Here is a 16,398-nt window from a genome sequence, read left to right as displayed (position 1 = left end):
ATGTGCTATTCTTCAATGTTTAGAATAAAATTTGTAAAACTTATTTACATCACTTTTCAGTGTGACTGCATGTTTTCTTTCATCTTTAACCATAAATATGTTACTTTAAACACTTTAATCAAGACCATGATATATGAAATGCATAAAATATAGAATATAATTTAAATTTAAATAATATGAAACAAGGATGTAAATCACATACCGATTGTAGAAATCATCTCTGTAGTAATCATAATCAAAGACATAACCACTAAGGAGGAAAATAAAAAAAAACTTAGTTGGCATTTATTTCAATTGCATTAATTAATAGTATAGCAAGAAATTCATACAACTTTTAAAAAACTTACTTCAATATGGTTACACCTTTAAAATGGTTTACCAGGTAAACCAGGTTGATATAATGGTATGTGAAATTATTATTATATGTTTGACAGTGTAGAAACTGATAGTTATTTCTGTGATTAGGAATAGAAGATGACAGAAAACAGAAAAATAACTATTTTCTAACACTTGTAATTAAATATAAACAAGCTGTTTTTCTTCTAGATATACTATAAAGCTGTGCTTCCTTTTGTAAGATCCTTCCTAAGGTATATACAAAGAGGCTAACAGCGAAGGAAAGGTAGTAAAAGTAAGTCCAATTGAAGCCAGTTACTGGCTCATACCTGGAATCCTAGCTATTCGGGAAGCTGAGATCTAATGATCATAGTTTGAAACCAATTCAGGCAGGAAATTCTATAAGACTCTTATCTCCAATTAAACTAGTGGCTCAAGTGATAGAGCACTAGCCTTGTGCAAAAGAAAGTTCAGAGACAGTGTCCAGGCCCTGAGTTTGAGCCTCAGGTATGGTCCCCCAAAACAAAACAAAAACACTAATTAAAAAAAGTTTATTTTAAATAGAAAGGTTTAATGACTTATTAATTATAAGAATGGTAAAAAAAATATAGAAGTGATAAATGTGGACATTTTGCAGCATTTTTTAAAATTTAAAATTATGGAATAGATGTTTTAGAGGGAAAAATAATTTTTAAAATGGCCAAATCTTAGTCACAAAACAAAATTTTAACACATGCATTTCGGAGATTAGATATTGTGACTAAACTCTCCAAAGAATAAAAACTGCCAACATCCACTTGCATAATAGCTTGAGTTTATGAAGCACTTTATATACATTTAAATTTTAGTCATCATAGTAATTCTGTTGCATAGTGTAACTAGAAGAAACTAAGGTGCAGATTATCTAAGTGCTGAGAGAGGATTGATAATCACTATTAGTGAAAGTCTAAACCTACCTCTAGAACTTTTTTTTTGACAGCACTTTCCAGCTTCTACTAACAAGGAAAAACAATGTTCATACTATAATTAGTAGAGTGTTTGTCATAGGAGGAAACATGTTTAAGAAAATATTTATTTGGTCAGTTATTTTTTTCAATGGGGCCAAACATACATGATATCAAACTTACCACTCTGATAATGTTGGGTAGATTAATATTCAATTTTTAAAAAATGTACCATTCAGCATTATTAAGCACATTTACAAAGTTCTATGAGCATCGTCCTTATCCATTTAAAAAACTTCTGTCATGCCCCAGACTGAAGTCATTGCTCTAGTCATTACTATTCTACTTTCTGTCTCCATGAATTTGTCCTTTCTAGGTACTTCACAGGTCATGCAATCACAGATAGAAATGCAAGTCATGATACAAATTGTGCTATTGTGTAATCATATGTATCCTATTTTGTATGACTTATTTCCCTTTGCATATATATTTTTTTTGTTATGGGGCTTGAACTCTGGGCCTGGGCCCTCTTCCTCAGCTCTTCAGCTCAAGGTGAGCACTCTACCACTGGAGCCACAGACACTTCCAGTTTTCTGAGTGGTTTATTGGGGATAAGAGTCTTAAGGCCTTTCCTGCCCAGGCTGGCTTTGAACCACAATCCTCAGATTTCAGCCTCCTGAGTAGCTACGATTACAGGCGTGAGCCATTGGTGCCTGGCTGCATAATATTTTTAAGCTTCAACTTCATTGTAACATATATCATAATGGCATCCCTTGTTAAGACTGAATTATATTATGCACACATACCATCATACTTTTGTCCATTTCTTCATTGATTGATAGACATGTAAGCTGTAGGAATGCTTTGACTATTGTAAATAATGGTGCTATGGACATTGGTGTGAAAGTATCTGAATTTCTGCTTACATTTCTTTTGGACATTCAAGTAAAATTGATCATCACACTCCAGTTCTGTGACTTTTTTAGAATCCACTCTATGACAGAGGAGTGATGTTTATATTTCCAAACTAGTTCAATAGTCATTTACTTTGTGTCTAGTTTCACACTGAGAAAACTAACAGAACCATATTAAAAATGATTGTTGTCCTTGGTTTTAAGGACAAATGATTTATATGTCCTTGTACTCATTACACACAGGAAGAAAAGGTCTGGTGTAGCATTTTCAGCCCACAAGTGTGAGTTTCATCCCCAATGATGAGAACACCTGCTGTCTGAGCTCAAATTGGGAATAGACAGCAGGACCCTGTTCCACATCGTGTTCAAATGGAAGATTCAGCCTTTTCTGGCCAGGTCAATGTTAGATCCCTCTATGCAAACTTAGGAGGACAATGTGAATATTATTCTAGAATAAGAGCAAAAATATTCACCACTGTGTCACAATCACAGATTACTAAAGTAGTAATAGTATGTGCTTTGGTTTATATGATTGGTGTAGACACAACTACGATACTGAGTGTATGGCTTACAGGCAATCTATAGGTTACCAATAAATAGAGTATCAATAAAGTATAAATATTTCCTCAGATCCCACCTGATAAGCAGTTCATGTGATTTTTTGATTGATTTTTATTTCTGCAGATAGTAAGGAATTATGGTGATATTAAATGGAAGTTTTTTTTAAACAATGATTACAAAAGAGTTGCCATTTAACAAAGAAGTTTATGAATACAATGCATCTTGATCAACATCACCCCTTTCAACATTCTCACCCATCCCTCCCCTTATTCATTCCTTTTCCTCACTCATTTTAATTTTGTAGGATATATACTGGATTTTTTTTGTCAGTCTTGGGGCCTGAACTCAGGGCCTGGGCTCTGTCCCTGAGCATTTTTACTTAAGGCTAGCATTCTATCACTGTGAGCCACAACTCTACTTCTGGTTTTCTAGTGTTTAATTGGAGATAAGAGCCTCAGACTTTGCTGTCTCCTCTGGTTTTGAACTGTGATCATCCTCAGAACTCAGCCTTCTGAGGAGCTAGGGTTACATGTCTGAGCTACACTGGATTCTTAACTATACTTTCCTCTTCTTTCCATTTATCTACTCTTTTACCTTTGACCCCACCCCACCCACTTTGGATACCAGCTTCCTGATGTTTTATTTAGCTGAACTTTGATTTGGTCTTTCTAAGAAATTACACTATTTGAGATCTCCTTTGAAACCTATCATATTTCAGTTTATATGTTTGTATATACCTGCATATCACCCTATATATTTGCTTATTGAATGAAAGCTTTTGCCAGAAAGTTTCAGATATGAAGTTAGACTACCCTTGCTCACATTTATGGTGGGTAATCACCATTGTGTCTAAAGCTTGATTATTTTAATAACATGTTAATAGAAAATAAATTTATGTATAAATATATTAATGCTTAGATAACAAATGCCATATCACTTTGCATAGAATTTATTCATACATTGCATCTGAAGATTGGAATAGCCTAGTTTGAAACCTTATTCTCAGTAATTTTATATTCATGAATAAATTTATTCTTAACAGGTGCCTATAAGATATGTAGTGTTCCCCAACTTTGCAAGAAACCAAGTACTTAAGATGGTAAAAACCAGAAATAAGAAGTAAGTGTTACACTCTGAAAACATTACAGGATGGAATAGGAGAAACCCTAGGTCTCTTTGGCACAGGTTGAAATTTTCTTTCTTTTTTTTTATTGTGAAAATACTGTACAGAGGGGTTACAATTACATGGGCAAGATAATGAGTACATTTCTTATCAAGCATTGTAGCCTCCTCCTTTGTTTCCCCTTCCCATTCCTTCCCACCCCCCACCCAATCTTCCCCCCCCCCCACCAAAGTTGTAAAGTTCATTTTCGACATGACAACTTGTACTTCTCATTGTTGCAACAGGTCCAAAAGGTTGAAATTTTCTTAAAAGAGACCCAGAAACACAACAAATCAAAGAAAGCCTGGACAAATGGGATTGCATGAAATTGCAGAGCTTCTGCATGGCAAAGGACATAGCTAACAAGATCAATAGAAAGCCCATGGATTGGGAAAAGATCTTCACTAGCCATACAATGGACAAAGGTCTCATATCTAAAATATATCTGGAACTCAAAAAAATTAAATCTCGCAACAACAAATCCTCAAAGAAACAACTGCTCAATAAATAAGTGGGCTAAAGACTTAAAGAGAAACTTCTCTGAAGAGGAAAGAAGGAAGGCCAATAGAAACATGAAGAAATGCTCAACCTCCCTAGCCATAAAAGAAATGCAAATCAAAACAACATTGAGATACCACCTCATCCCACTTAAAATGGCTATAATCAAGAACTCTAATAACAACAGATGCTGGAGGGGATGTGGCCAGAAGGGAACCATACTGCATTGTTGGTGGGAGTGTAAACTTGTTCAACCACTTTGGAAAGCAGTATGGTGGTTCCTCAAAAGGCTCCACATAGAGCTCCCCTATGACCCAGCAATCCCACTTTTGGGCATTTACCCAAATGATCACAAACAAGACCACACTAAAGCTACCAGCACAACTATGTTTATTACAGCATTATTTACCATAGCTAAGATATGGATCAAGAAAACATGATATATTTATACACAATGGAATTCTATGCCTCCATGAGAAAGAGTGACATTGCCCCTTTTGTTAGGAAATGGAAACACTTGGAAAAAATTATATTGAGTGAAGTAAGCCAAGCCCAAAGAAACATAGGTCCTATGTTTTCCCTTATTTGCAATAACTAGTATATGTCTGAGACAAACAAAACAGTCAGAGAAGTTGATGTTAGGTGAAATGAACCTCAAGATAAGGACTCAAATGATTTTCTTTCTTGCTATTGCTTCTAACATATTTATAAGGTATTTCTTTGTTGCTTTGTATGTCTCTCCCCCATGGTATAACTCCTATTTTCACTATATTTGATGTTGGTATAATTGATGGAGGGGAAGGGAAAAACAAATCATTTAAATAGGGACACAGGTGGACCCATTGCAACAATGAGATGTACAAGACGTTATGTCGAAAAATGAACTTTACAGCTTTGGCGTGGGGTGTGAGGGGGATATGGGAAGGTAAGGGGAAACAAAGGAGGAGGCAACAATGCTTGATAAGAAATGTACTCATTATCTTGCCATTGTAATTGTAACCCCTCTGTACGGTATTTACACAATAAAACAAAGAAGAAGAAAAAAGAAGTAAGTGTTACAAAGTAGCTCAGTTCTTCATATGGCATTTCATTAAAATTTACTGAAGAAGGTGTATGTCAGGGTGGAAGCCAAAAAGTAGTTTCTTTTCTTGCATGAAATTAAATTTAGTTGTAATTTAAGATGGTCTCAGATTAAGTAAGCTTCAGAAAGCTTTATCCTCAGAATCTGTATCCCTAACTCCTACTTTCTAGAAACATTTACTTTAGAAAATTTATAATTGTAAAACATTTCACTGCTCCTTTGATATGTAAATCTAGAACCAACTATGCTTCCTACCTGGGGAATCTTACTTCTGTACCCGGGAGCCATCCCTTTGAAATGTAATCAGGAGTAAGATAATTCCTCCCCTTTACCGACCTCTAAACCCCTCTTGTTTAAGCTTCCCAGACAATGGTCACTACTCTTTCAATTTCCATTTTTATGAGATCAACTCTTTCCCTCTTGAACTTGTTAGGAGGGGAAAGTTATTCTTGCCTTCCGTAGGGCTGACTTAGTTGCCAATAACAACATATTTCAAAGTAAATAATGAGAAAATATTTTGGATGTTCTCATAATTACATGGGCAAGATAGTGAGTACATCTCTTATCAAGCATTGTTGCCTCCTCCTTTGTTTCCCCATACCAACCCTTCCCCTCTCTCCCACTCTCCTACCCCCCTCCCAAGTTGTAAAGTTCATTTTTTGACATAACGTCTTGTACATCTCATTGTTGCAATGGGTCTACCTGTAACCCTATTTAAACAGCTTGCTTTTTCCCTTCCCCTCCACAAATTATACCAACATCAAATACAGTGAAAACAGGGGTTATACTGTAGGGGAGGGACATACAAAGCAACAAAGAAATCATCTTATAAATATGTTGGAATCAATCACAAGAAAGAAAAAAATATTTGAACCCTTATCTTGGGATTCATTTCATCTAACATCACCTTGTCTGACAGTTTCTGTTTGTCTCAGACATATACATTCCCTTATTGCAAATAAGGGAAACCATGGGACCTATATTTCTTTGGGCCTGGCTTACTTCATTTAATATAATTTTTTTCAAGTCTTTCCATTTCCCAACAAATGGGGAAATATCATTCTTTCTGATGGAGGCATAGAATTCCATTGTGTATATTTATCATGTTTTCTTGATCCATTCATCTACTGAGGGGCATCTGGGTTGGTTCTATATCTTAGCTATAGTAAATATGCTGCAATAAACATAGTTGTGCTGGTAGCTTTAGTATGGTCTTGTTTGTGATCATTTGGGTAAATGCCCAAAAGTGGGATTGCTGGGTCATAGGGGAGCTCTATATGGAATCTTTTGAGGAAACTCCATACTACTTTCCAAAGTGGTTGAACAAGTTTACACTCCCACCAACAATGCAGTAAGGTTCCCTTCTGTCCATATCCCCTCCAGCATCTGATGTTATTAGAGTTCTTTTTTATAGCCATTTTAAGTGGGGTGAGGTGGTATCTCAATGTTGTTTTGATTTGCATTTCTTTTATGGCTAGGGAGGTTGAGCATTTCTTCATGTTTCTATTGGCCTTCCTTCTTTCCTCTTCAGAGAAGTTTCTCTTTAAGTCTTTAGCCCACTTATTTATTGGGCAGTTGTTTCTTTGAGGATTTGTTGTTGGGGGATTTAATTTTTTGAGCTCCAAGTATATTTTAGATATCAGACCCTTGTCCGTTGTATGGCTAGTGAAGATATTCTCCCATTCCGTGGGCTTTTTGTTGATCTTGCTAGCGATGTCCTTTGTCATGCAGAAGCTCTGCAATTTCATGCAATCCCATTTGTCCAAATAGGTTATTTTTCTTTGTTGGTATTTTTCTTTTCTTTTGCCTTTTTAGTTTTTTTTTTTTTATCTGTCTTTTGGAGGGGTGGGGGGGCACAGAAAATGGTGAGAGTAAGGGCGAGCAAATGCAACAGTGGTCCTAGACACTAGGCTGAAAATGAACAGTACAACTTGTGGGAGAGTACAACTGTGAGAGAGCGAGGGAAGAAGCGGTGGCACTGTTCAAAATGAAGTTTGGTTTAGGCTGACTTCTGTTACTGTATCCCCTCTGCATATCACCTTTTACAATAGCAATAAATGAGTGAAAAAAAGAATCCCCCAGTCCATGTATTAGTCTTGATAATCTACTTGCTGTTGAGTCAACTATACTGTATCTTACATTTAAAGACTACTTCTCATAGTGTCTTGTACATCTCATTATTACAATGAGTCCACCTGTATCCCTATTTAAACAATTTGTTTTTTCTCTTCCTCTCCACAAATTATACCAACATCAAACACAATGAAAACAGGGATTATACCATGGGGGAGGGACATGCAAAGCAACAAAAAAGTCACATGGTACCTTATAAATACATTAGAAACATTAGCAAGAAAGGGAAAAACTACTTGTGTCCCTATCTTGGGGTTCATTTTGCTTAACATCATTTCATCTGACCTTTTCTGCTTGTCCCTGACATATACAAGTTATTGCAAATAAGGCAAACTATGGGACCTATTAAAAAACCAGTGAAGTCATACATGAAAAGTGAATTTGGTTGTAAAGTTCGTTTTCTGACATAACGTCTTGTACATCTCAGAAGATAGAAAGAAGAGAAATAAAAAGATATTTTTTTCTTTTTCTAGCTGAGTTAAGATGGATTTTATATTTGTAAATGTTACTTTGAATGGAGAATGGTGGTTCCATTCACTGTGCCATATTGGTGAAGGGAGGATATTTAAATATGTAATTCCAAAATTGTGTTTAGTTTTTGCTTTCATTTTTCATAGTCATTTATATACATTTTTCTTCACTTCATAATTATTTTGTAAAGCTGCATAAAAAACATTTCTTTTTCACAAATAGCAAGATTGAAAATGAGTACTAAGATATTATCATTACAAGAAAATTATATATTAAATTAAAAAACCTTGATCATGTAAACAAGTTGATGACAGTGGAAAAAGTATCATAGCAAGGTATTAAATTTTTTGAAATTTGAAAAAAAAAAAGAAAATGAGTACTATGAATGTAGAAGCTGGAGAACCCAAATCATCTAGCTATTTCACCCACCTGATCAGTGCATACACAATCTCACCTGAATGGTGCAACGTACTCCAAATTGTTATTCCTCATCCTGAATGTCCACATTTATCATGTTTGCTATTTTTTTTTGCAAATTATAACTGTGGTATCACCACTGTGATAACATCAATAATGTAACACCTTAAGTCAAGTAGATAATGTTCAGATTCTTCAATATTCAGAACTCTTCAACAGGTAGTTCCTTCCTCCACCTGTCCTTCAGTATGTATGCAATTATTCTTAGTTCTTCAGCATTTCTCAGTACGTGCAAGCTCTTTGCTCTAAGGCAGAAACTTGTTTGTATCTCTATATAATCTAGTGCATTAACTCAATTGATTGACTAGTATTAAGTTTCTTGCTATGACCCCATTCATCAATATATGTTGTATGTTCTTCAAATCAGAAATTCATCCATTCTTAAAGGATTAGCACAAACCATATACCTTCCCCAATTATAAAATTTATTAAATTAGGTTAAATTCTCCTTACTGTGCTCCCTGTGATTGTAGTCATTTTGTGCTTACATCTGATTCCTTCTGGTAAGTTCTCTGCTTTCCTTGTCACTTAGCTAACCTCTATAGATTTATTTCTGTCAACTTTTTCTCTTCACAATCCTTCCACTCCATTAATCATTTCTGTCTTTCCTCTTTAAACTTAATCTCATTTATCTGAATTTCTTGACACCAAAGTTTTCAGTTAAATATTCTAGGACTCATGTCAAAATCCAGTAGAGTATTATCCATCTCTTTGTTTTCACTGAATTTAGTGATTAATGTGGAAGCCTTATTTTTGAGGCTTCTTACATATGCTTCTATCTATGCATATATTGTTGTGCTTTTTTATAAGTCTGTTTTGCCAGATTATAAGGAAGGTACTTGTAGCCACCACATAGATATTTTGTGAATTCAATGTGCACGTTGAGTTTTCTTTGTTGTAAGCATGGAGATTAATTTAGGGCCTTACACTTGCTAGGCAAGCACTTTACCACTTGAGTCATGTGTAGTCTTTTTCTATTTAGTTTGTTTTTCAGCTAGGGCTCAGGTTTTTGTGACCTAGACTGGCTTGAACTATTCCTGTCTCTCAACTAACTGGAATTATAGATATGCCCTGGTATGCCAATATTTACTTTTTATACGAAAAAATAGATTTATGTTAGGACATTTATGCATTACACTAGCCAGATTGGGTCATACTTTTCTTCCACTTATCAATTTATTTCCTCTTAGCTCCTTGCTTAGTGAAAGAATTTTATATGGTCTAATATAGTACACTCACCTCAAGATGAACCTGCCAACCATTTGTGAGAAGTTTGAAAAGAGAATTAATGCATGACATCTTTCTGGGTTATCAGGATCAAATTTTATTGTCTTATTAAAATCACATTGCACTGTCAAATGTAACATTTAGAAATTCACATATAGGTTTTAGTGTTCTGGGGAGGTGAAGCTCTCACTACAAGCTATAGCCTCTTAAGCTGATGTAGGATCCAAGAAGGAATAAAAAATGTACTTCATATTATGTGTATGTTAATATAAAATATTTTTTCCAAACCTACAAGGTGCTGAAAACTTGACTCAGAAAATAAATCGTCATTTTACACACACACACACACACACACACACACACACACACACACACACACACACACACATTTTGAAATAAGAAAGATTAAAAAATATTATCAGGAAAAAAAATCAGCCCAGTAAGTCAAAGTAAACTAGAAAGAGGAAATGAATACCAAATTTAAGTCTGGAAATCTATCAGCATAATCTAGCACAGAAATAATTGAAAGGAGAAAAATATGTATGTTTATCAGTAGAAGCTCAGGGCATTTGATCTAACATGCATTCTGTTGTAATTGATTCAAAGTAAAATAGCAATCAGGAAAGTACTTACATGCAATATGTGCCAAAACAAGTCAAAACTATAGTTTTCATTTATATTAGTAAATTATAATCAGGAAGATAGCACTTATTGCCATTATTATTAAAAACATCTTGAAAGTCTTTGGCAAATCTTTATATACCATTTTGATCACTACAATATATATTGGAATTGGCTTATTGAGTTACTCATTTTCCCCCAAACCTTTAGATACTCATAAGTATCTTTTTGTTTTTACTGAAAACTTATATTGCATTGAACATGTATTACCTAAGTGAATAGTTCCTACAAACCTTGTAGAGACAAAAAGGGCATATTCATTAAATACATTGATTTGTTTTCCATCATTTATAACTTATACCCTTGTATAAATATAGCTCCCTGTTGTGATTTCTATTCCTTTCTTATATATTAATATATTAATTCTTATCCCCAAATTGTATATTTGGAGAGGAGACTGGCTCCTTTATGTTTCTATTTTTTTTAAATGTGAAAATACCGTACATTGCACCAATGAGATGTACAAGATGTTATTTCCAAATATGTTTCTATTCTTTTTTATTTTATTTTATTTTATTTTGTCGGTCATGGGGCTTGAACTCTGGGCTTGGGCTCTGTCCCTCAGCTCTTCAGCTCAAGGCAAACGCTCTACCGCTTGAGCCACAGCGACACTTCCGATTTTCTAGTGGTTCATTGTAGGTAAGAGTCTCACGGACTTTCCTTCCCCGCTGGCTTTGAATCGCGATTCTCAGATCTCAGCCTCCTGAGTAGCAGGATTACAGGCGTGAGCCACCGGCGCCCGGCTCTGTGGTTCGATTCGTCAGAGTCCCATGTTACCATCTTTTTTCTTTTAATAGATATTTAAAACAATTTTTTTTGGGGGGTACGGTCGTGGGGCCTGGGCACTGTCCCTCAGCTCTTCAGCTCAAGGCTAGCACTCTACCACTTGAGCCACAGTGCCACTTCCGGCTTTTTGCTTTTTGCTTATGTGGTGCTGAGTAATCGAATCCAGGGTCTCAATGAGATGTACAAGTCGTTATGTCGAAAAACGAATTTAGCAACTTTGATGGGGGGGGGGTGCGGGGAGGATCGGGTGGGGGGAGGGGAAGAGTATGGGAAGGGGAAACAACGAGGAGGCAACGATGCTTGACAAGAAATGTTCTCGTTATCTTGCCCATGTAATTGTTTTTTCATTATTTAAATTTTTTCATTGTGAAAATATTGTACAGAGGGGTTACAATTACATGGGCAAGATAATCAGTACATTTCTTGTCAAACATTGCAGCCTTCTCCTTTGTTAGCCCTTCCCATCCCATCCTCCCTGCCCCCCTCCCAACCCTCCTCCCCCCACACCACCAAAGTTGTAAAGTTTGTTTTCGACATAATGACTTGTATATCTCGTTGTTGCAATGGGTCCACCTATATCCCTATTTAAACAATGTTTTTTCGCTTCCCCTCCACAAATTATAACAACATCAAATACAATGAAAGCATGGGTTATACTGTGGGGGAGGGACATACAAAGCAACAAAGAAATAATCTTATAAATGCCTTAGAAACAATCGAATGAAAGAAAAAACATTTGAATACATATCTTAGGGTTCATTTCCCTAACATCAACTTATCTGACCTTTTCTGCTTGACTCAGACATATACTAGTCATTGCAAATAAGGGAAACCATGGGGCCTATGTTTCTTTGGGCTTGGCTTACTTCACTTAATATAATTTTTTTCCAAGTCTTTCCATTTCCTAACAAATGGGGCAATGTTATTCTTTCTGATGGAGGCATAGAATTCCATTGTGTATATATACCACATTTTCTTGATCTATTAATCTACTGAGGGGCATCTGGGTTGGTTCTATATCTTAGCTATGGTAAATAATGCTGCAATAAACATAGTCGTGCTGGAAGCTTTAGTGTGGTCTTGTTTGTGAACATTTGGGTAAATGCCCAAAAGTGGGATTGCTGGGTCATAGGGGAGCTCTATATGGAATCTTTTGAGGAAACTCCATACTACTTTCCAAAGTGGTTGAACAAGTTTACACTACCACCAACAATGCAGTAAGGTTCCCTTCTGTCCACATCCCCTCCAGCATCTGTTGTTATTAGAGTTCTTGATGAAAGCCATTCTAACTGGGGTGAGGTGGTATCTCAATGTTGTTTTGATTTGCATTTCTTTTATTTGCCCATGTAATTGTAACTCTTCTGTACGGTATTCTCAAAATAAAAAAAAGAAAAAGAATTTTTTTAAAAAAATAGATATTTTTTATTGTAAAGATACTGTACAGAGGGGTTACAGTTACATGAGCAAGGTAATGATTCTATTTACTATGGAGCATAGTTACCCCCTCCTTTGTTTTTCTCTTACCATCCCTTTTCTCCCTGCCTCCTCAACTCCTCCCTCCCCCACCCCCCTAGCCCAAAGTTGTAAAGTTCGATTTCAACATAGTGTCTTGTACATCTGATTGTTACAATGGGTCATCCTGAATATTTATTTAAGCATTTTGTTATTTCCCTTCCCCTCCCCAAATTAGAAAAATATATACAAGATGCAGGACACTGGAATCAAATACAGTGCCAACAGGGGTTATAACATGGGGGAAGATCATACAAAAACAAAAAAAATCACATTGTAAATTGTAAGTATATTAAAAAGAACAATAAGGAAGATAAAAATCTCTTGTATCCCTATCTTGGGGTTCATTTTGCTTAGCATCAGGTTATATAGTCATATGTACACAGCTTTTAACCTCTTTAGCTTGTCCTGGACATATACTAGTTATTGTAGATAAGGGAAACCATGAGGCCTAGGCTTCCTTGGGTCTGGCTTACTTAATATAATTTTTTCACTAAGATATGGAACCAACCCAGATGCCCCTCAGTAGATGAATGGATCAAGAAAATGTGGTATATATACACACATGCATGTACATATATACATATATACATGTATGTATACATATATGTATATAAACATATATACATAAATATGCATATACATACCACATTGTCTTGACCCATTTATAAATATATCATATATATCACATATATATATATCACATTTTCTTGATCCATTCATTGATGCCTCCATCAGAAAGAATGACACTACCCCATTTGTTAAGAAATGGAAAGGCTTGGGAAAAATTATTATTATTTTTTCCTGGCTCTGTGGTTCTATTCTTCAGAGTTCCATGTCACCGTCTTTTTTTCTTTTTTTCCATCTAAACTTCAGAAATCTCTCATTTTTCCCACCACCACTATCATTTTCCACAATAGTTACTTTTATTTTATTTATTTTTTGTTGTGGGGGCTTGAATTCTGGGCCTGGGCACTGTCCTTCAGCTCTTCAGCTCAAGGCAAGCGCTCTACCACTTGAGCCATAGCATCACTTCCAAGTTGTTTTTCTTTTCTTATTCTTCTTTTTTTTTTTTTTTAAATCAAGTCACTTTGTCTCACTTGTGATATTCTTGGATATTATTGTGATATTCTTGGTTAAAGAAAGTAAGTTAAATAACTGTATTTAAATAATTGTTTAAAACGTGTTTGTGGATTATATTGCTCTGATCATGCTCGTTTGCAGGGAAGAGAAGAAAGAAATTCAGCAGTCACATGACACAGCAGGTTCTCTTAATGTCTTTCTGTTTTCATCACTTAGTGAAGCTACGGCATTGCACATACAATTCCTGTACCTTAACCTTTATAAGGGCCTATTATTGTCTTCATGGTAGTACATACCAGAGGGAGGAAAAATGAATGCAGATTTTTTTTGTTAGCATCCTTTTTTTCTTGGCTAGTTTGGATGTCTTCATATGTCCTTACATTTCAAAATTTAAAAATCTAATGAAAGAATTAATTCTGTTTTACCTTTTTTATTGATTCATATTCTGTAAAATTGTTCTTTTGTGAATATCATTAATTGCAAATTAAACTCAATGGTATTTTATCCTATTTTTTATTTTTAGTTTTTGTTATCATTTTGGGGCCACAGTATTTGCCTCTATTTTGCTTAGGGAATATTTGTCTAGTTTTTCCTTAAATTTCTTCATAATGATTTATTTAAAATTTTCTTTCTTTTTTAATTTTTTTTATTGTGAAAATACTGTACAGAGGGGTTACAATTACATGGGCAAGATAATGAGTACATTTCTTATCAAGCATTGTAGCCTCCTCCTTTGTTTCCCCTTCCCATCCCTTTCCATCCTCCCCCCGACCCCTCACCCAATCCTCCCCCCCCCAAAGTTGTAAAGTTCGTTTTCGACATGACAACTTGTACTTCTCATTGTTGCAACGGGTCCACCTGTGTCCTTATTTAAACGACTTGTTTTTCCCCTTGCTCTCCACAAATTATACCGACATCAAATACAGTGAAAGCAGAGGTTATACTGTGGGAGAGGGACATACAAAGCAACAAAGAAATAATCTTATAAATGTGTTAGAAACAAATGCATGAAAGAAAAAAAACATTTAAATACATATCTTAGGGTTCATTTTCCTAACATCACCTTATCTGACCTTTTCTGCTTGACTCATACATATACTACATATTGCAAATAAGGGAAACGATGGGACCTATGTTTTTTTGGGCTTGGCTTACTTCACTTAATATAATTTTTCCAAGTCTTTCCATTTCCTAACAAATGGGGCAATGTCATGCTCAACCTCCCTAGCCATAAAAGAAATGCAAATCAAAACAACATTAAGATACCACCTCACCCTAGTTAGAATGGCAAAAATCAAGAACTCTAATAACAACAGATGCTGGAGGGGATGTGGACAGAAGAGAACCTTACTGCATTGTTGGTGGGAGTGTAAACTTGTTCAACCACTTTGGAAAGAAGTATGGAGGTTCCTCAAAAGACTCCACATAGAGTTCCTCTATGACCCAGCAATCCCACTTTTTGGCATTTACCCAAATGTTTACAAGCAAGACCACACTAAAGCTACCAGCACAACTGTGTTTATTGCAGCATTATTTACTATAGCTAAGATATGGAACCAACCCAGATGCCCCTCAGTAGATGAATGGATCAAGAACATGTACACAATGGAATTCTATGCCTCTATCAGAAAGAAAAAAATTTCTTTCTTCCTATAGAATTTTCCCTTTTACTAGAAATGAAGCATTTTATTGATTCTGGGGTTTTGTTTAAAGATTAGTTTCTTCTCATATTCTATTAATCTTAATTAGAGGTACCTTCTGAGAATTTTTGAGTTAAGGAAATAGATATCTTCTGCAAAATTCTTCAGTTTCTAGAATTAAATCTGTGTGTGTGTGTTTGTGTTTGTGTGTGTGTGTGTGTGTGTGTGTGTGTGTGTGTGTGTGTGTGTGTGCCAGTACTATGACTTGAATGGTTAGCCTCTAACTTTTTCTCCATTCTTCATAGGTACTTTTTAAAAAATCTTTTTTATGTTAAATTTATTTTGGGCATTTTTCTATGTCACTTTCTAGAGTTCCATCTATGAGATGTTATAAAACACATATGTAGACTTCCACTGCCAGCTTGTACCATAATATGCATGTATTGTAACATCTTTCCCCTCCTGTCTGTCATTTTAATATAAAAATATTGCCATGGAAACTCTGTCCTCATATCTTTGCACTCTTATGAGAGCATTCTTGTAGTATGAATTTTCAGAGATGGAACTCTTCTTAGTTTTTACCAGGTGGTTTAGTTGATGATTCAGTTTCTTAATCAGAGTGTCATTCACATGGAATCCTGCTTGACTGAGCCACTTAAACATTAAGAAAACACAACTGTCTTAAATCAGCAGGAGCCAACCTGTTTGCTCCAATTTAATCAAAATATATCCAGGAAGAGATTGCCTCTATCCTGTTCTTTTTTTCTCTCATTTTTGAAAGATTTCATTAGAAAGATTGTATACAAAGGGGTTAGAGTTACATGAGTCAGATAATGAGTACATTTCTTTTTGAACAGTATGACTCCTTCCCTCATTCTCTCCCAGTTTTTCC

General features: G+C 35.3%; 1 protein-coding gene across 6 annotated transcripts in view; it reads right to left on the bottom strand.

Annotated features, from left to right (window-relative positions):
- Window positions 1–16,398, bottom strand: part of Ralyl (RALY RNA binding protein like) — a 698,968-nt gene that overhangs the window by 110,351 nt on the left and 572,219 nt on the right. For all 6 annotated transcript variants that reach the window (XM_069990998.1, XM_069990997.1, XM_069990996.1 and 3 more), the window contains one exon: window positions 203–250. In XM_069990998.1, the coding sequence (XP_069847099.1) occupies window positions 203–250 (48 nt within the window). The remainder of the gene's footprint in view (window positions 1–202; window positions 251–16,398) is intronic.

This window comes from Dipodomys merriami, unplaced genomic scaffold (genome assembly GCF_024711535.1).
Source record: "Dipodomys merriami isolate MVZ:Mamm:240054 unplaced genomic scaffold, mDipMer1.0.p SCAF_4, whole genome shotgun sequence".
Classification (NCBI taxonomy): domain Eukaryota; kingdom Metazoa; phylum Chordata; class Mammalia; order Rodentia; family Heteromyidae; genus Dipodomys; species Dipodomys merriami.
This window is presented reverse-complemented; position numbering and strand designations above follow the sequence as displayed.